This window comes from Anoplopoma fimbria, chromosome 18 (assembly GCF_027596085.1).
Source record: "Anoplopoma fimbria isolate UVic2021 breed Golden Eagle Sablefish chromosome 18, Afim_UVic_2022, whole genome shotgun sequence".
Lineage (NCBI taxonomy): Eukaryota > Metazoa > Chordata > Actinopteri > Perciformes > Anoplopomatidae > Anoplopoma > Anoplopoma fimbria.
Window position 1 is genome coordinate 4,813,794 of NC_072466.1, and position 21,056 is coordinate 4,834,849.

General features: G+C 42.1%; 2 protein-coding genes across 2 annotated transcripts in view; one reads left to right on the forward strand and one right to left on the reverse strand.

Moving 5' to 3' along the window:
* The first annotated feature begins 5,385 nt into the window (after positions 1-5,385).
* On the forward strand, positions 5,386-10,137 carry lamp5 (lysosomal associated membrane protein family member 5). Its single transcript, XM_054619001.1, has 6 exons — positions 5,386-5,437; positions 6,052-6,230; positions 6,774-6,905; positions 7,415-7,511; positions 8,108-8,296; positions 9,962-10,137. The coding sequence occupies exons 1-6, from the start codon at positions 5,386-5,388 to the stop codon at positions 10,135-10,137; spliced, it is 825 nt and encodes a 274-aa protein (XP_054474976.1).
* A 5,956-nt stretch (positions 10,138-16,093) lies between these two features.
* pak5 (p21 protein (Cdc42/Rac)-activated kinase 5) overlaps positions 16,094-21,056 on the reverse strand; it is a 35,438-nt gene continuing 30,475 nt past the window's right edge. Inside the window, exons 8-11 of the mRNA XM_054618608.1 lie at positions 17,773-17,899; positions 17,140-17,265; positions 16,891-17,025; positions 16,094-16,399 (exon numbers count right to left, since the gene is read on the reverse strand). Of these exons, the coding sequence (XP_054474583.1) occupies positions 16,244-16,399; positions 16,891-17,025; positions 17,140-17,265; positions 17,773-17,899 (544 nt within the window). The 3' untranslated portion in view covers positions 16,094-16,243. The remainder of the gene's footprint in view (positions 16,400-16,890; positions 17,026-17,139; positions 17,266-17,772; positions 17,900-21,056) is intronic.

Here is a 21,056-nt window from a genome sequence, read left to right on the forward strand (position 1 = left end):
GTCACAGGACAGAATGCAGAAAAATATCTTGTGAAAAAGTCATAGTATAGAATGTAGAATATAATAATATATTTTGTGTATGCACATATTCATTTGTTTTTTATATGATTTGCTTTTTCTGGCACAGCTTTAAAAATCACAAAGTAGGCATCTCCATCTCATTCAACCTGTGATACCTCCAGTCTGTCATCAGTGATGGTTTCCTTCCATTTCTTTCCCTTCTACCTCCTTTATTCATATTCTCAGTTTTCTGCTAAGCCTGCTAAACGTTGTATTTTCCTGCTATCTAAATAACCACAATAATGAACATTCTTGAAGTGACTCACCGCTGACTTCACTGACTAAAGCAGGGAAATAGTACACAACAAATCTGCCTTTGAAGAGATTGTAAGATTTAAAAGAAAAAAGGAAAGAAAGTGATTCATTTCTCTTTGTGTGGAGAAATCCCATTCCCACATTAGTAGTCTGCAGCTCTCGGGGTGTCTGCGGTGCCAACGAGCAGCTTGAGTCATTCATCACCGTGACTCACCAGCTATTACTAAGCAAAAAAACAGCCAGCTCCACACCTGCCACACCGTGCTTTCACTCCAGCTCATAATCGTTTGCTTTCATAGTATGTGACAGAGTCCCACTGCAGACATTTAAACAATGAAGGCACCGACGCCATCTCACTCCGACTCAAACACTGACGCTTTGTCAGATCTGTTGGCGTCACTTTCTAACGCAGTAGGTATCCCAGTGCACGGTCGCAGTAAACACGTGGTTGACGTTGTGAATTCAAACAGAAACACTTGCTTAGGTTTAGGAAATACATCATGGTTGGGCTTAAAATAAGTATGTAAACTAATTCAAATGTAAACAATGCACGTCAACACAATCACTAACACAAACGGCGGTCTTGAACACAGGTCTCCTGGTTGAAAGTCCTGTGTTTGACCACATCCCACCTGCTTTTTGTAATGGCTTTACACCATGTCATCACACCCCCAGAGCATTTTACCAGTGAGTGTTCAATAATGACACAGACGGGTTTACACTGTAGTCCCTTGACTTGTGCGTCTCATACAGACGAAGGGGCCTGACAGAGCGTCTGTATTTGAGGCCCTGGGAAAAAATAATGTGGTTTATATGACCTTCAAAAGTATTCAAGGAAATGTATAGAGGAATTAATCTCCACTGATAAAATGATGTGCAAAATAACATTCAGAACTTTAAGTATAGATACAAAAATTGGTAACAAAAGACAAAATATGGTACTATATCTGCAGGTGTGTATTTAGTTCATGTATCTGTAGGTTTCTGTGTCTGTGTTTTCGGTCTCCAAAGACCGAAAACGTCTTGTGTGTGTACGAGACACACACACACACACACACACACACACACACACACACACACACACACACACACACACACACACACACACACACACACACACACATGCAGGTGCAGAAAACACTCCGCCGCCGATGGCCCTCTTCAACCCAGAGACACTAACCCTGCCGTCTTTGGATAGATGTTCCCTTTTGTTCACTGTGATTATGAGTGGGGTACTGTGATTACGTGTAACCTTTTGATCAGTTCTGATTTGATTTTCCCAGTTTATACTGTATTTCCTTTTTTTTTGTTTTCTATTTGAACTGTAGCTTGTTTGTTATAATATTGCGTTGATGAAATGAAAGCAATGAACATGTGGTTGTTATCCAGCTATTTTAATACAGTTTCATAATACATGTATCAATAAATCCAGGAGTATATGGGGCAATCGTGTGGCTCATTTGTGTTTCTTTAAAGTAGGCCTACTATTGTCAGTAATTTCATATACATTTGTCAGAACATAAACATTCAGTTTGGTTTATTCATTTATTTTATTTAAGATAACCATGAGATGAACATTTTGTTTTATTTTGTATAGAAAATAAAGTATGGTGTTTTGGGCCAGCAGGGCTATTTAAAGAAGGGCTTTGTGAACCTTAGCAGCATCACCAATGACTTTTCTCTGACAATGCATCTTTGCTTTGACTCATCAAAACGATATTCTAACGCCAACAATAGAGATTACTCATATTACTCATATTACTCATATTACTCATATTACTCATATTACTCATCCCCTCGGTCTGGTCCCTTCTGACATGGCATCATTGTCCTGAGGCCAAATTTATACACAACAGGGAGTACGCAGCCCACACGTGCACACACAATTATGTCCCAAACAATGACCACTGCTCTCTAATCACATTCAACAAGCTGATGAATAAATGTCCCAGAGCCACTTTTTATTTACACAGGCGGCTCCAGCGCAGAAGCTCTTAATTGTCATTATAAGCAACGTATTTCCATTAGAAAGAAGAACAAAGAGCAGTCATTATGTGTGTGTTGCTCGGCAACTATGTGGCTTCCCCCCCTTCACTATATAACAGAGGTAATGGGTTTGGTTTTGGCTGCACTCCTTTGAGGGAGAGGTTTGGAAGAACCTGCTCTATAACACAGAAGGATGACATTTACTCTGATTGGTTTTTGATCCATTTCAAAACCATGCTCAAGGCTCAGGGGAAGTCTGATGGCCAAACGGGCACCAAGATCCTCCTGGAGGCGATGTCCAAGGATAAAGTCCACCTGGCCAGGTTCGTGCTGGACGCGCTGGATGGAGAGATAGTGGACTCCAGGACGGAGGGAGCACAGACCCCCCTCATCTCTTCCATCCTGCTGCCTGACAGTAAGACCAGGTGTAAGTTTGCAGAGCTGTTGCTGCAGAAAGGAGCCAACGTGAACTGTCGGGATGGCCAAGGGCGCACTGCGCTCAGTTACGCGTGTGAGAAGGGCCACCTGGACGCGGTGAAGATCCTGGTCCAGAACAACGCAGACCCGGAGATCGTGGACTCCTGGGAGAACACGGCGCTGATGTACGCCGCAGTAGCAGGTCACTCCCCCGTGGTTGAGTTCTTGGTGAGAGCTTTCAAGAGGCTGGGGCTTCAGATAGACAGGCAGAATAAAGTTGGCAACTCTGCCGTTGAAGTGGCCAAGTTCCTCGGCCACACAGAGTGCATCTCTGCGCTTACGCACAACTCCAGGAGGAGCCGGGAGGCTGAGGGAGGCGCGCAGGGAGGTGGGGATGGAGATGAGAAGTTTGAGAGCAGTGTTGGACATTTAGTGAACTCACTTGAGGACCTCCAGACGTGTGATCATGCAGGTCGTGTAGTGGTTGAAGATTGTACCTGGCAGCAAAGACCACGGGTGATGGACTCAATAGAGGAGTTTGAAAGAGAGAATGGCGGCTCCTCCTCCACTCCACAAGCTTTGGTATTCTCTCAAATCCTCACCCCTAAAGACCATTCTCAAAACTCTACTCAACCTAAACCCTTGGATGACCTTCTCCCCTCTCTGAAGCAGAGCAAAGCAGCTTTCATGTCACCTCGGTCCAGCAGAAACACACCCAAACCCTCCGCTCTGGACATCTTACTGGCTCCCATTATCTCCAACAAAAGAGGACCAGAACCAGGGACAGGAACACCAAAGATGTTAGACTACAACGTGAGGAGGTTTCCACGAGAAAAGATGTAGTCTGCCAACCAGCGTCCTCAGCCCCATGTCCCGGGACCGGACCCTGGTGGCCGTGCGTAAATCCAGAACCATAAGGAGACGCGACGCTGAACCTCCTCTGAGTTTTTCGGTGTTGAGCAACAAACTCTTACGACAGTTCACCTCCCCGGACTTTAAAACAGCCGAGGAGAAGCCCATGTTGCCTTCAGGAAGGATCCCACGATCAGAAACCTTCCCTCAGGGGTTTAAACACCCCCAGGTGGACAGCACACCCAGCATCGACAGCATCAGCTCAGTCAACTGCGAGTTTGGCATCCTGAAATGAAAAATGCGTAAAAAGCTTTTTTTATCCGTATCGGCCACTAATCTCAACACCATCAATATCTAAAAAAAAGTTCCAGACAATAAATGGTGACATTATATCCGTCCTGCAAAAGTTTCTGCCATTTCACAAACGGGTGCTATCAACCCAAAGATAAAGCAACTCAAACTGTGCGTAAAGTGTGCGTAAAGGTGCGTAAAGTGTGCGTAAAGGTGCGTAAAGGTGCGTAAAGGTGCCAACACCGTCCGGTTGGGTTCTGCAGCTCCGGAGTGAAACGCAATGTGTAACTTCTAGTTTCAGTGTGTGTGTGTGTGTGTGTGCTCTCTGCTCCTGTGTTTCAGCAGCATCTGCCACTCCTTGTGGAGAGGGTGGGGGTGTGATCAGAAACTCAGAGATATTGAATACAGCATTTATTTTTGTTGTGCTCCCAATCTTGTATATGTTTGTTTATTTTCAGCACATCATTTTCTGTCAGATGCACTGCCTTCTTCAGTTACTGGTTCTAATGATTATGTCGATTAATAAAATAATTAATCCGAAATGAACATGGTGTCCTGTGTTGGGTGAGAGAGAGAGAGAGAGAGAGAGAGAGAGAGAGAGAGAGAGAAAGAGAGAGAGAGAGTATTTACATTATTATCAAAAAGGGTGATATTTTCATACTGTATGTCGTTTTTGTTCTCTGATTGAGTTCTTTGGTTTGTATCTGATCATGTGTCATTGATGTGTGTAATTAACAACATTAGGATCTGTAAAGCAGCCCACACATCCTGCCCTACAGTGGTTCCAGTACCAGATCCACTTGAGCCAAAAGACACGTATATTTGTGGACATACTTCTATGGAATCTCACTCCATTGAATAATATATATAGTGATTTTTTTTGCAGCCTCTCATTCTCACCAACTCTCAGCTGCAACCTTGCTGGAGTGGAGTTTGAGAGAGAGGAGAGAGAGAGAGGAAGGGAGGGATGGAGGGAGGGAGGGGGTGTTGTCGGCGTTTCCCTCCAGACATACATCACTTCAGCCCAACCTATACAGCTGCCACCACAGAGATGGAGACTACAGCACTGCGGGAATAACTTGAGACTGAAGCCGAGTCCTTCACAGGAGACACATCCAGGTGACTTTTTTCTTTCTTTTCTTTTTCCTCATTATTCCTGCTGCTAATGATGTGTAGGATGAGCTCAGTGCTGCAGCTGTCACTGGGTTAAACCCCCGTCAACCTTGGAGAGGGCGGTCTGTTCTGGACAGCCTGAACTCCTCGGAGGTCTCCTGCTTCTGCACAGCAACCCGGATCTCACGTCCGAACCGGAGGCATGTTTTTGCTGCATTCAGGATGATCTGAGCAGAGGAATCCCTCCTCTTTCTCTCTCTCTCTCTCTCTCTCTCTCTCTCTCTCTCCATCCCTTTCTTCCTCTCCCGCCTCCCCCCTTTTTTCCTGCCTCTCTTTCTCTCTTTTCTTGTCTCGGGGTTCAGCACAGGCTGCCCAGTCATTTATCCGCCATTTTTTGGGAAGCTGAACGCGATGGGACGACTCGGATTCAGCACCACGGAGAGCGCCCGGCTGCTGCTGCTCGGCGTGCTCGGTAAGAGAGTGTGTGTGTGTATATATATGTGTGTGTTAATGTGTGTTAATGTGTGTGTTAATGTGTGTGTGTGTGTGTGTGTGTGTGTGTGTGTGTGCAGCTGTCGTGACTCCCCACTGCAGTGAGTGTGTGTGTGTGTGGATGCATGTGTGTGCACCTTTCTGTGTGTGTGTGTCTATGCATGGCAGGGTCATATGGCATATTTCACCTTGTTATTTTTCTCTTCAAATGGAAAAATGGAAAAACTCATTCAAACATGTTGCAGTTCATCACTTCATCAGTCCATCAGTTCATCACTTCATCAGTTCATCACTTCATCAGTTCATCAGTTCATCACTTCATCAGTTCATCACTTCATCACTTCATCCTGCAGCCAGGCTGTCGCTCCCCTGGTACTGCAGACTGCAGACTCACTGTGTTTCCACCTGCTTTTGACTTTGAGGTGATATGAAGGTGTGAGCTATAAGAGCAGCCCCTTTATATGCCACCGTTTCTGCTGATTATGCATGTTTTGGTATGCATGCCTCATCTGTCGACATAAGAGCCCCCACCCTCCACCTCCACCTCCCACACCTCCCAACTTCTCCATTGTGGTCTGTTCTCAGGTGTGCTGGTGCTGTCCGTGGTGCTGGCGGAGCAGGAGGGGGAGAACCTGTCCGGTCTGTCCACCAACCCAGACAAAGCCATCTTTGCGGTCCGGGAGAACGGCACGACCTGCTTGATGGTGGAGTTTGCCGTGAGATTCCTCGTCCCATATGACGTGCTTGCACTCAATGGGATAGACGTAAGGAACCCCCTCCTCCCAGTGCATTTTAATACATGAGGATGGTTAAAAAGGGGGATTAAACCCAATGAGCATGCAGACTGCATTGGATGCTGCTCTGTGTTGGAGACATCTCTGTGCGTAAAGCTGGCTGCAGCACTGGAGTTTTGCATGAAAAATATGTTTCATTTATTTAAATTGAGTACTTTTGCTCTTATTAATAAGAACAATGCATGTGAAGTACTTTAGAATCGGGGTTTGGAAACTGCTTTTGTCCTGTGTGGCTGTGCGTAAAATGGCGACGTCGTATAATATAATCCATCTATCAAGAACAATAATTCATTTTTCGACATCAAACTTTTTAAGCGTTGATTAAATTGACTCTTCTTTCTTTCTGTATATAAGAACAGCTTTTTCTTTTAAGTCGTCTCAGCCGTATCTGGATATTTGGTTACGTCGTTAATTCGTGCGTAAAAATGGAAATGCCCAAAAACCATTCCAAGGACAATAAAAAAACCTAATCTGTCAATTTTGTGTAAACTTTTTTCTTAATCTTTTCTGCAGCTGATCACCGAGCAGGCTGCGTTCACTCTGCCCCGTGGTGCAGAAATCGAGGGTAAATGTGGGAACACAGAGTCAGAGATCCACATCACCTGGAAGAACAACGCCTACACACTCCGCATCTACTTCTCCAAGGTGGGAGGATGCATTCATACTGTATCATCACATGCAGTTTATTAACTCTGTATCATCACATGCAGTTTATTAACTCTGAATCATCTCCTGGGAATAACCAGACACCAACAAGTTACCTAAATATAAGTTTTCACAAATCCACTGTCACTCTGAGTGATGTTTTTGTAGAGTAATGAGACATGAGGGAATACAGTACAGTCTTGAGTTTCACATTTCTGTCAAATTTTGAATTATTTTCCCTGAATAAAATGCCAATACTGCTTTTACCAGTGTCCTGAATTAAGGTAATATTCTAGTTAGAATATATTATATTCATAGTCAGAATATATTCATGTTTCAACAGTGGACAGGAGCCTAAAAAGACTCCTCTGTGTAGGCCAATTTGCCCTCTCCATGCAGTGGAAAAGCCCAGTTTGACGTGTGTGTGTGTGTGTCTGTGTGTGTGTGTGTGTGTGTGTGTGTGTGTGTGTGTGTGTGTGTGTGTGTGTGTGTGTGTGTGTGTGTTGCAGGAGTTCCGTGACAAGGGCGTTGAGGTGTGGAAGATTAGTAAGGTTCAGTTCGTCTATGACACCTCGGAGACATCACATTTCATCAACGCGTACAACCGTGAGTCCCCCGCAGAGCCCCGGTGTACAGTAGCCACTCAGCACATTCCCATTTGCATTCAGATGGAATTAGAGGGTTGATTCATGCTCGGATTTGCGCTTTTCGCCCACGTTTAAGGAAAACAAATGACTGGAATTATGACGGATTTTAGATAGTGGCATGCTGTACTTACAGCTACAGCCTTTAAGACCCCAAATAAATGTGCATCATCATCATCAATATCATTTTTACTTCATTGTTATGACAATGTGAAAAACAAAACAGTTGCAAGTTTGAATCACTTTGTTTTACTTGAATTTTACTTTGTTTGTCATTTTATTTTATTTGTATTTTATTTTGGAGGGTTATTTCCTATTATTTTGCTCTTTCTTTTGCATTTGGTCACACTGGATCCCCCCCCTTATTATGTATTGAAAATCATCTCAAATTATTGAATATGCATGAATCCATTGCTACATAGGCCCACATAAGGGCCAAGTACACACACAGAGTCGTGTTTTCATGACTTTTGGGGACATAACATAGACTTGCATTCATTTCCTGGTGCTCACCCATAAACCACTACCAACCTAGTCCGACTCATCCTTTCTCTCCAGCTGGGAAGCACACAGCCAACACCCACCACCTGTCGGCCCTGGTGACCCCCGCCGGGCTCTCCTATGTGTGCACGGCGCAGCAGACGCTCACGCTCATCTCAAGCGACCACCAGAAGGGCGTCACCATCTCCATGTACGACACCCAGATCCAGCCCTTCGACATCGCCTCTGACTTCATATTCAGCGAACGTAAGAACAACCAACCAACCAACCAACGAGTCCTTTTTTACAGAAACACACCGCCACGAAAAAGACAAGTCAACCTTTGCCACTTACTGCCACTGTGATAATGATAATGATGAGAAATCCTGGGGTGAGGGTTTAACAACTATACATCCATCTCCCTCTGACTCACACACACACACACACACACACACACACACACACACACACACACACACACACCTCTGGGGGGGTTACTACTGCAGTATGAGGAGAAGCTATAGGACTGCAGAGAGGGAGACAAGGAAACAAGGAGGTGGGGGTGCAATGGGGGACAAAAGAGACACAAAAGAGAGAAAGAGACGGGGTGGGGGTTAGGACTTTATGAGTGCAGTCATATCCTTGCCCTCAATGCAGCTTTTATAGACATACTCAATGTGCCCGGCTGTCCTCTGAAGCCAATCACCTTGGAAGAATCGTTTGCTCTGAGCTGCTGTAAACTAGGCTGTGCTATGCTTCACTGCCTCCCTCCTCGAGTGCATTACGGCTCTCCACAGGGAGAAACACCAACTTTAAACCACAGAGCTTACAGCCAGTTGTGGTTCAGGTGTCCTCCTTCCCCCTTACAGACACCAGGGGCGCAAATAGAGACAGCGCAGGCAGTGTAGTTGCATTCGGGCCTCTGGTGTGGGGGAGGACCGTGGTAGCTAGTTTGCACTATAGGGGCCTGACGTAGCTACCTAACACCACTTTCAGACACCCATGCATACAAAGATGTGTGCACGATAACCTTTAACCTTTAACTAAACACAAAATATGGAAAAGCATCTGTGTGAGACGTGTGTCATTTAGCGAATAACAAGCTCAACAGTTGCTTCTGTTCAAAAACACACAGATGCTACCTCCATTTTTCACACACATACTACTCACAGATGCATGCACACACACACACTGCACACAACTATGCACGCTGCACATAAGGTAAAATTCCCTCTATCGGCCAATGCTGATGCCTGCAGGGGGTCACATGATGAGAGTGTGGTTCATATCCATCAATCTATAACTACTGATGATAACCAAGACTGTAGGACTGAGTGATGTTACAAATACATTAAAATAAATCACATTCAAATGATCAAACTGAGGTTGAATGCAATCAACTGTGTTCCACTGTATGCACTGCATCAGATAAAAAATAACTATTTACTTCCGCAACAAAAACTACAGCATTTGAGTTAGTTTCAGCTTCTACAATGGGAGTACAATTTTTGCTGGTTTCTTAAATCTTTCACAAAAGTCAACTTAATATATTTGGGTTTTGGACCCCTGGTCAGAGAAAACAATGCATCTGAAGACATTAACTTGAACATTTAATTGTGAGCCGCTTTCTTTGGAAATTTTATAGACTGAACAATTAATCAAGTAAGTGATCGCTTAACGATTAAACAAAAAAAATGCAAATCATTGTTAACCGCAGCCCTAATTCAGACATCATTTTATAAAACAACATCATTTGATCATACGACTTCAATCCGATTCCATTGAAACACATTCAAAAAGAATACTGAATCATCACCCGGCCAGAAATTACGATACACATGAATTGTGAATAAATCTACACAGTATCTCCTTGTCAGTCATGTGAAGTCTCCTCAGCATGCTGACTGTGTTCATTATATCTCTTTTCTGCAGCCTACAAGTGCATCACTGACCAGCGGGAGCGCCTGGAGGAGACCCTCCCCATCATTCTGGGCTTCATTTTGGCCCTCATTATCGTCATCACACTCGTCGTCTACCACTTCCACCTGAAGCTGACGGCGACCCAGCCCCAGCTGCCCAGAGATCGCTCCATGTACAAGAACATGTAGCCAGCAGCACGGCGGCAACGGCTCCCTCAGCTATCTCCAAAGCTAACCTGGTAAAAAAAAAAAAAAAAAAAAAAAAAGACTTGTCTCCTCGATGTCCCAGGCCTAACACCACAGAGGAAAGTACCATGCGATGGACTGAATCCCTGACGGAGAATTGTGTGCAGCCTGTACTGAAGGCCTACTGGAACTTTTGAACAGCTGAAACACAAGTTAACGGGACGGCGTGGGGCCTAGCATGGATGTAGTTGCAGGGTAAACCCGCCAAAACGTATTTTTCCCGGCTGCTGAATTGAATCGTAATGCCATAAATTCATAGTCTGTATTACAGTTATTAGAATTTTAAAGAAATGAAAACAAATCTATGCTTTTATTAAAATATAATAGATTTTTGGTCATCTGAAAATCTACAGCTTGAGGTTACAGTTTTTATTTACCTATTTTTTTCCCATAACATCACTGTAATCTAGTTTATCTACTCAGCTATTTTTATCCAACTTGTCTTTGAAAGAAATTTCAGATATTGCCAGAGCTTCTGCTGTCATTTGTCAACTGTTTGTTGTCTCCTCCTGTCTTTCTCTCTCTGAAACTGCTGCTAAATAATTTGAATACCTACTGTTGGTTCTGTATTTGCTAATCTCGATATTTTTGTTTTTGTTCAAGAATCCCTTTTATTTAAGTTTTTGAATGCAGCCATAGTGTTTCACAGTGGACAAGTCTTGTAGTGTGTGCAGTGCAGTGGCATTCAGAGTTGCGATGTTTTTGCTTTGACTTCGACAAATCTTTTCTCCGCACCAACGTATGGAACATATCACTAAAAGAGGAAGAAAGAAATACGTAAACATCTGAGAAGAATTCTGTACGAAAAAAAGTGAAGAATTTTATCAGAATGCCATATGAGAGTGTTAATGAAAAGAGAGGTTATCAAATTGAAAAAAAAAGAATATGTGTATAATATTTTCAGAATCAAAGTCTATGCATAAACCTCTGCTGATGCAATCTTGTGCAGTATTCTTCTGTTCATTGAAATAAATTGCTGGAATCATCTCTACACGCCTGTCAAGTTATTCTCATTATCTATCACATTACTACAAACCTTACATTAAAAAGAAAAAAATCTAACAAGACTACAAATGAAATAGCGCTAAGTGAAAAAAGGTGACCGATACTCCCGTCAGAGGAGGAGACGGCGATGAGCTATTGATTTTGTCGTCTGACTCTGGGACTTTTGAAGGAAATGCAATATGAAAAAGTCTAATTGGAAATAAATAGAGCATTCGTGTCAGCTACACCTATTTGTCACAGCTGCGTGGGCGTCGTACATCATCCTCAGTCACAAGTCATCAAAGTCAAAGCCCTTCATCTAGATTTTCACTCAGATGAGCAACATCATTGCTTGAAAGGAAGGGTCGGAAATCAATTACTTACTGACCCCAGCCTTTTCAATTTGAACAAGATTTTACAAGATGAGAGAGAGATAGAACATGTTTTCATTAACCATTCAGGAGGCAGTTGCCCTCAAAGTTGACCCATATTTGTCCGCCTGAAGACACATATCTTCTTCTAAAATAAACATATCGGTACATTTTGTTGACAGAAAGCTAACAAACAAGGTCATCCAAAATTTCAATATCTTTGGTCCAAAATAAATAAATATGCAAATAATGTTTTTGTCCTTAATTTGCAAAATAAATCATGCTGATATGGGCAAATTGCTCACATCCGTGGAGCCATACACAGTAACAGGCAGAACATACTGTCCAAGTCAGAAAGATTTTTTGAGGATTTTAAGATCATGTGATCGGTTGCGTGTGTGCGTACGTCTGTGAGTGAGTGTACACCTCTGTGTCTGTCCACGGCTAATCTTGCACTCTTCTGCAACAAACTGCATTATATTTTGGGGATATTTTTTGCTCAAGGACCTCTAGTAGTTGCGGTGACTCCCACTTTATCAAAACCCCATTTATCGCCAGTTTTGTACTGCCATTGTATGCCATCTGACTCCTCACTCACTCACTCACTACTCTCAATCCTAGTGACAACACAGCTGCATCGCTGTTACCCAGTCGCTAATCTCAGTCAAGAGACACAGTGGATGGAAAATATTTTGCACACTTTTAGTGTTTGTGACGGTGCGTTTGGCTTACAAGTAGCAGCTAAAAGCTCACAGAACTTAACAGTAACCACACAGATGAGTACATCACTGCCACTTAGTCGCTGCTACGGGTGCAGACAGCTTGGTGATGTTAATTTTGATTGTATGATGGGTATTATACGATGACCTCGACCTGATTGCCTGCATGCATCGCTGCTTGTTTGAGAGTTTAAATGAAGTGTGTTTTACGTAGCTTTACAGCCTATTAGTGTCTGGATGTGGGAGTTTGACAATTTTGGGTTGCACTCATTCAATCACATAATACAGCAGTGGTCGTTGCAGACACACCCTGCAGAGATCTGCACTTGAGAATGAACCTTGCTAGTCAGTCATGTGATGATAAACAATCGGGAAAACTAAAGTTAAATTTGAGATGAAGCAGAAACTCATTGGCAACATTAAGGAGTTGTATGTAAGACTGACCTACTCAACATCTACGCAGAAGTCTGCAGTTGGAGAGATGTAAAGAAGTGTTTGAAATTAAGATTCAAGGTAAAAAGATAAAATTGAAATACCTATAACTGGTATTTTTACTTGACTTGGACCAAAAGTACTACAATTGTGGATAACCTTGTTCGTTAAGCTTTTAAATAGACACTTTGAGATGTTTATTATTGAAGAAGATATCTTTGTCTTTAGGTGGAGTGGTTGTCCAATATGGGTTAAAATTTTAGGGCCCATGTTTCCTTAATGGTTGTTCATTCTGTTTATTCAAACTATGTTCTAACACTCTCTCAAATGTAAACATGTATGGGAAAAAAATGCATTCAAATCTAAAGAGGTGAGGTCAGAAAGTGATTCATTTCTGACAGACGGGTCAACCAAAGGCCTGACTTTTTCCTCATTTGACTACAGTTGTCATCATCATGTTCAAAATCAGACAAATCCAAGACTAATCCCAGTACTAATCCACAACTGTGCCAGCTGACCTGAACTCAGCGGCTACATTCACATGGCACTGAGGTTGCCATGGCAACACGTTACCATCTGTGCACCCAGAATATATCTGTCAACAGATCTTTAAACTCTACATACAGAGGTGAACTTTTAACAACCGGCACCAATTCAACCACTCAAATGTTACAAAAAAAGTCAGGTTTCTATAGCAACAGTCTACATCACACGGAAGTCGGGAAGTCTAAATGTCCCCTGGACTAACTGGCTAATTGAGCTTTATAAAAATCACGAGGGTAGATAAATATAATTATAATCCATATTTTGACTTTTCTCTGTCTATAATTAAACTCGTCTTCGATTCGGAAACACACAGGTGTAACAAATATCCTTAATTATGACATTAACGCTGAGACATTCATTCCTACTGAACGGTAAAAAAAACATTAAAGATTTCTCCACACTGCTTAAATTATAATTTTCAGAAACAAACTGTAAATGTCTTATTATAAATTAACTAAAACAGACACATAAGAAAATACTGACTAATAAAACACCTTAAAATCTAAGAGTATGACCTCATTGTCTTCAATTACGTATCCCTGAATAAAGCTATTAATTAATGATATTAATTACACCTGTGCTTCTCTTTTAGTGAGGTGTCAAAAGGTCGGCTATTAAAATCCATAAAAAAAAATGTATTAATATTAATTAATGGCATTTTAAGCCAGTCGAGTGTGGATGTATTACACTATTCACCTTAATAGTAATTCAGTGACTCTACAGTCTTTAGTTTGATGCTCATTGATGCCCTGCAGTCCCACTGGCCCCCAGTACTTGTGCTTTTATTTACTGGGCCGTCAGTTGAGGTATCTCTCTCCTGAGAAAGAAGCTCCATACTCTGTCCAAGCTAAATCAATATCCCATTATAGTGTTTCAGAGGGAAATGGCTTAGAGGGAAGAAAGAGAAATAACCCCATATATTACGGCGACGCCGATCCATGGATGTGTCTTTCTGCTCCTCTGTTTTCGGAGGTGAAGTTAAGGTGAAATAGTTGGAAATGAGAACTGTTGAATTTAGAGAATATGGAAGACCCAAACAACAAAGAGAAAAAATAAAACTGTGGATGACTGAAAGGGACTCCCTTGAATAATCAGTGTGGCGTTTAAAAAAAAAAAATCTCTGCTTGATATGAAACACAGAGAGAAGAAGAAGAAGAAGAAGAAGAGACTAGAGGGTGATGAAGGAAAAATCCATGCAACACATCTCAATGTTTTTATGGCCGTTTTTTAATTGAAACCAGCTTCACTGATAAACAAACATGCAATATCACTGTACAAGCCAACACCACAGATAAGTGTTACTCATTCAAGTCTTGACACATTGTCAAGGATTAGCCAGCAGCACACGCACACACACTTTCAGATGTTGTACAGAGATAAACACGCTCTACCTCTTTTGCTCTTTGACATACACATACACACACAAACACACACACACACACACACACACACACACACACACACACACACACACACACACACACACACACACACACACACACACACACACACGCTCACATCCACGTATGCACAGTCGTATTTACATATCACAGTGAATGATGGGTAGAAACGATGCGGGGAGGAGGATTACACTGTTCTCCCGGTTCCGACCAGAGATGAGAATGGCAGCACAGTTCCAGTGATAGCGAGTAGTGTGTCTGACTGAGGTGAGGATAAGGAGTGAGATGATGACGGTGAGGATGTGAGTAGAAAAACGAGACCTTTTTATCGGCATCCTAAAATCTGTGCGGGAGTCGGGCGTCTTGGATGGGCGCCTCTTGGCATTTAGAGAAACAGGATCGAGACTCCTAATATAAAAGAAAACAGGTCTGCGTAGAGTAAATCTTTTTTTCTTCTCCCCCTGCATCAAATCCACTCCATCTGTGCTACATTTAAATGCATGGTGTAATTACAGTATCATAAATACAGGGCTTCATAAATAGGATTAGGGGTATTGCTTGGATGATATAACAACTGATAGCACTGTCTGTGACGCGCTTCTAGAAAATGTAAAATCCAAAACCAACAAAGAAAGAAAACAAAATAAGAAAAAAAAGGCCACACTACCAAAAGAAGAATCCTTCAATTCCAATAAATAAATAAATACTTTAAAACGTCATACAAAATTCTGACATTACCCTTTTTTTCCCAACATTTAATGGAAGTTCTGTCTACAAATGTAAGATAATAAATATATTTAGTATTTTTAGTAACAGTTAGGTTAAGGTGGGTTTTATTTGGGATATCTCTTATATCTTTAAGCAAAAACTGGATTATAAACAGTAGGAAAGATCTCTGCAGAAACTCTATTTAATACTGCTCATATCACAATGGTTACGACACGATAAAATACTGCAAATTATCAAAACTGTACAGAAAAACTTACAAGTTTCTCTAAAATACATTTTCACTGTTAGTGTGTGAGAAGAGAGATACGAGGAGAGCTCGTCTCTGCTTTGACCGGCAGCCGTCCGACGGTCAGAGACCAACCTCTGGACCACGCAGCTGATTGCTCTGCCCTCCGCTGCTCTGGTCTGGAGCCCCAAAAGGTCCCTCCACCACGTCAGCAGCGTCGCCACACCCATCCAGGAGCTCTCGCTGATGGCTACTACAACTCTACACGGAGCCGAGGACTCACAGTCTAGGAAGAGAGAAGAGAACGAGGCGAGCCAGCCCACACGTTTCTACTGGACGTCTAGTGAGTTCCTCCGGCGCTCTTCTACTCCAGTTCATAGTTACAAAAATTGTTTCTTCTTCTTTTTTCTGTCGTGTGTTTTTCTTTTTTTTTTTTTAAAGAGTAATTTCTTAGATATTTCCTCTAGCTAATCTACTTCACGGTTACAGGTGTGAGTGTTAGTGGCGCTCCACCGGGCGGTGGGGTGGTTTGGCTGGGTGAGGGGCAGTGCCACCCTGCTAGTGTGTGTGTGTGTATGTGTGGAGTTGTTTTTGTTGGGTTTTTTTGTGTGTGGAGGAGGGCAGGTTTCAGGGGCCAGCAGGTCAGCGGTGGCGATAGTGTCTCATGAGGGGCACGATGCACGACGGGGGTCCAGACAGCTTGAGGAAAGGGTGCTGGAGGAGTTCCTGGGCCGTGGCTCTCTGCGAGGGCTCCCGCACCAGCATCAGGTCCAGGAAGGACCGCAGCACAGAGGACACCTGAGGACGTGAATGAAACGCTCTGAATCTAGTCCCAGGGTTCCCATTCAATTTATAAATTCCATACTTTTCCAGAATCAAATGTTCAGACTAAACGGTAGATTTAAAGCCCATATTTGACATCTGAGCAAAATAGCTAGATGTATATTATGTAAACAAATGGTTTTAATTGTTTTAACCTATAATGTCGCCAAATAAATGCCAGAAGATTGTGGCTAGGTACTATAGCTCATACAAATCAATAAACACCAAACCCAAACAAGTTCAATGCATTTTATTCAAGCTGAAATTCTAAAACGAAGCAACGTTATTCAGGGTTTTTTTTTCCAATTTAAATGCTAAATTTTATATTGTATATTTTCAACCCCTACAGTTACAGAAGGGATGTTCATGGATAATTCATCATGAAACTGGAAAAGACAAGTTATACCGTCGCCAGTGCCTCATGGAATAACAATAAAAGAAGTAAATTAAAATAGAGTTTTTTGTACCTTGTGCGACTCTTTTAGCCGAGGGGGCAGGTTGTCTCGTATCCTCCTCATGGCCTGCAGAGGGGGTTCGTTGAAGTACGGCGGCTCTCCATCCACCATCTCGATCACCATGATGCCTAAAGACCAGATATCCACCTGGATACACACAAGAAAACACATTCATTCTGTGTACTGGAGCCAAAGTCAGCACAGTAAAACATAAGAGTATGCAATCATGTGTGTGTGTGTGTGTGTGTGTGTGGTCCTCACCTCTGTCCCATAAGGTAGTCTAGAGATGACCTCCGGTGCCATCCAGTAGGGCGTCCCCACGAGCGACTTCCTCTTGGGAACCTCTTTGGAAACTTGGGCACAAAAGCCGAAGTCTGATAGCTTGATCTGCAAAAACACACACACACAAAAAAACACAGCGCTGCCTTCAGGTTCCACTCTCTATCATGCAGGTTGTGTGGACACACAGTGCAGATTGTATTAGTGCAGAACCTCTGTGTTTGATGTCAAGAGGTGCACTGACCCATTGTGAGGAAGCGCTCTCACAGAAGACACTAATCTCCCGTATTAGCGGTTAATTAGCTTTCAATTAATCACGTCTTATCAGCTCGTTAGGAGGCATTAGGCGGGATTTAATTACTGGGGCACGAGTGGTAATTGATGATGATGAGTTCCTGGCACTGGCTGTTGACAAGTGGCACCCATGGAGAAGGTCAGCGAGAGTGTGTGTGTGTGTGTGTGTGTGTGTGTTAGACTGAAATCATCAGTGACAGGAACAAGGGAGTGACATTGGTTATTAATACCTGATGTAACAGGGATGTCCGGGTTTAATAACATCCCGATGGGAGGAGTGTGAATGTGAGTATTATATCTAAACTCTTCATGTGAACTTACCCTGCCGTCGCTGGTCAGGAGGATGGAGTCGCTCTTGATGTCGCGGTGGATGACGCCCTGTGTGTGCAGGTAGGACAGCGCCCTCAGCACCGACAAACACACCGTGGCGATCTGCTCCTCGTTCATCCTGCGAGGAGAAACACACATAAATATATGTAAGAAATGCATTTAGGACCATATTTGACATGTTGAAATGTAATATGAACAAAAAACTTCTTAAAAATGTTTGTCTCGTTCTTAGGTTAAGACTATTTGCAAAATGAAACATTGAATCTGTCCAGAAATACACAAGATAAGTGGATGAATCAGAGTAGATGCTTTATAACTTTCAATGTTTTTCAGGCAACCCTACAACCTGTAAATCTGAGAGGCGTTTAAGGACTGTACAAAAACAGAGAGGGAGTCATAAAAGAGGAAGGGTATTGTAGTTTCTATTTTGGCTGAAGTGAGGATAGATACATTTGGAAGTGAAGTGTAGAGTCTTTTTTGTATTCATTTATTTATTATGCTCTCATTACACCATATATAAATATATGTTTGTTACCCTGGAATTTATTGTTTCACTCTCTTGTGATATAGTAAATAGTAACTTAACATTCATGATAACTTTATCAGCCAATTTCATCCTTATTAAAAACAAACAATTTTTCTAATCACTTATTTATCAAATTATATATATATATATATATATATATATATATATATATATATATAAAATATATATATATCAAAAACTACTTACAGGAAACAGTCTGTGGTATTTATCTCGTCTTTTAGTAGTTTTATTGTTTTAATCAATGTGTATTTATGTAATGTTCTGTACTTTCTTTATATGTGTTGCATTATGGGAAGGGGAAAAGTAAGATGAAGAGGTTTGTGAGCGAGGAAGATCAGTTTTTTTTTTAAAGTTGAATGACTTTCCTCAATTGTTTCTATTTATAAATCTACATGTCACAAAACAGAAGTACCATACAAGCAATCCCTTAAGATTCTATATTTTAAGCAATAAGTTTTTTGGGTGGTAATTATCACTGTTTCAGACTTTCAGACCCCTGTAGCCGCCAGCAACTGGAGCTGTGTTGTGTGTGTGTGTGTGTGTGTGTGTGTGTGTGTGTGTGTGTGGGGGGGGTCCCATATGGAGAGTCAGGGCGATGCAGTGCGTCTGACTGAGCTCACACAGAGACTCCCAGCTCCACTGAACATTAACATCTAGACCCAGCTGGCCATGCCGTGTGTTTATGAGTGTGTGTGTGTGTGTGTGTGTGTGTGTGTGTGTGTGTGTGTGTGTGTGTGTGTGTGTGTGTGTGTGTGTGTGTGTGTGTGTGTGTGTGCTCTGAGCTGCCTCATTGCCTCATTGGCGAGCATGGGAAATATGTAGTACATGTACATGTTCATGCATATGGAGTACACACACAGTATACATTGTTAACTCTCTCAACACACACACACCTCTCCTTTTTTATCTCGTTGCTCAGTTTAAAACATTGCATTGTTGGAGGAGTCACTTAGAAACAACCCCCAGGCGTTACACACACACACACACACACGTACACACACACATATAGAAACACACACACTGCAGATCGCAGCAGATTTTAATGTCACACATGTACGCATTTACAATCACAAGAGATAAATGAGCCTTCTGCTGATGGAAAAAAACTCAAAGCGAATGGGATGAAGACGTGTACGCAGAAACAATTCACCTCTTACTGCGCCGCCTTACCCCACCCCCTCCATCCCTCACACACACACAGAAACACACAGAAACAAATAAACACACACACTAGAATGGAAAACAGGATCACTGAAATAGAAAATTGTTTCAAACACAAAGTAAAAAAACACTTTTTAATGAGCCTGAAAAGGTTGTCAAGGGGAGGAGAATGACACACACACACACACACACACACACACACACACACACACACACACACACACACACACACACACACACACACACACACACACACGCACAAACATATGCTTTTGCACTTATATTGGTTAAAATCCCTGTGAAGTGCAGCTCATTACCAAACTTTTCGCTATAATTGAAATCTTAACGTGACTGTAATAGTTCAGGAAGACGAACGCCCATTCTACCACTTCGTAGTTGCCTGTGTGTGTGTTTCAGATGTGTGTGTGTGTGTGTGTGTGTGTGTGTGTGTGTGTGTGTGTGTGTGTGTGTGTGTGTGTGTTCATGTGTGTGTGTTAGTTGGCTGCCAACAACCCAGCAAACTGATGAGGCTTGCACGACGACAGCGGTTATTTCCACAACAAAAGGCTTAACAGAAATAGCACAACGCTCTCACCTGGACAAATATGGCTGAAATTAGCAAGTAAAAAACACACTGTTATATTCTTTAAATTATTACCATGGAGATGTAAAATACCTGGTAATTAAATCAAGTTTTCCAGAAAGTTTCATCCAGAAAAAATGTTTCTGGATGAAACTGTAATTATAAATTTTGTGTTGTTGTTGCTCCTGTTATTTCCATTTCCATCTATATTAAATGGAAATATTCTTTTTAGAAAAAGGAAAACGCTAAGGGGTGATGATGGATTTGAAGTGTATCAAAATGTAAATTTTTTGGTTTGGAAAAATTAAAAAAACAAACTACAGAAGCTGTATGGCTGCTAAGTAAGCTAAATATAAGAAGGATGTTTTAGCTACTAAGATCAATTTAACAAACATGTTGTTTCCTCTTTCTTTGTGTCTTTTTGTTCTGATGTTGAAATTTGCGAGAATATCTTTTAGAATACTGAAAACATAATAAAAAAGGTACAAATTTACTTCCACTTAAAATCAAACAAACTGAAAAAGAGAAAAGGGGGAGAGTAGAATAGAGAACATGTGTTCCCAATAATATCCTCTTTACTGAGATTATCATTAGTACTTCTAAAAGCGCTCATGTGTGAGCTGGAATTCTCTCTCCTCAAACACACACACACACACACACACAAACACACACATACCGAACACACAAACAGGCAAACATCTGTGTGGGAGAGCGTTCCGAATACTTCACGGCAGCAGCGGTGCTCAGCCTCACCAAAGCGTGTTATTAGCATCCGACACTGCGCAGCGCCGACGCTGACACTCCACGCAAATGACTGTAATTAAACACCAAGCACAAAGTAAGCTTAAAACAATGAGGCGGCGGCTCAGAAACACGACTCAACAACAGAGAGGCAATTAGGAAAAGTTGGAGAACAATAATACGAAAAAACTATCAAACGCACGACTGGATCCGAGCCCCGCACCCCCGGCCCTCTGCTTTGTT

Coding starts and splice junctions, on each gene's coding strand:
- lamp5 (XM_054619001.1), top strand. CDS start 5,386: ATGGGACGACTCGGATTCAGCACCACGGAGAGCGCCCGGCTGCTGCTG. Junction 6,906..7,414: donor TCCGCATCTACTTCTCCAAG/GTGGGAGGATGC, acceptor TGTGTGTTGCAG/GAGTTCCGTGACAAGGGCGT. Junction 7,512..8,107: donor TTTCATCAACGCGTACAACC/GTGAGTCCCCCG, acceptor CTTTCTCTCCAG/CTGGGAAGCACACAGCCAAC.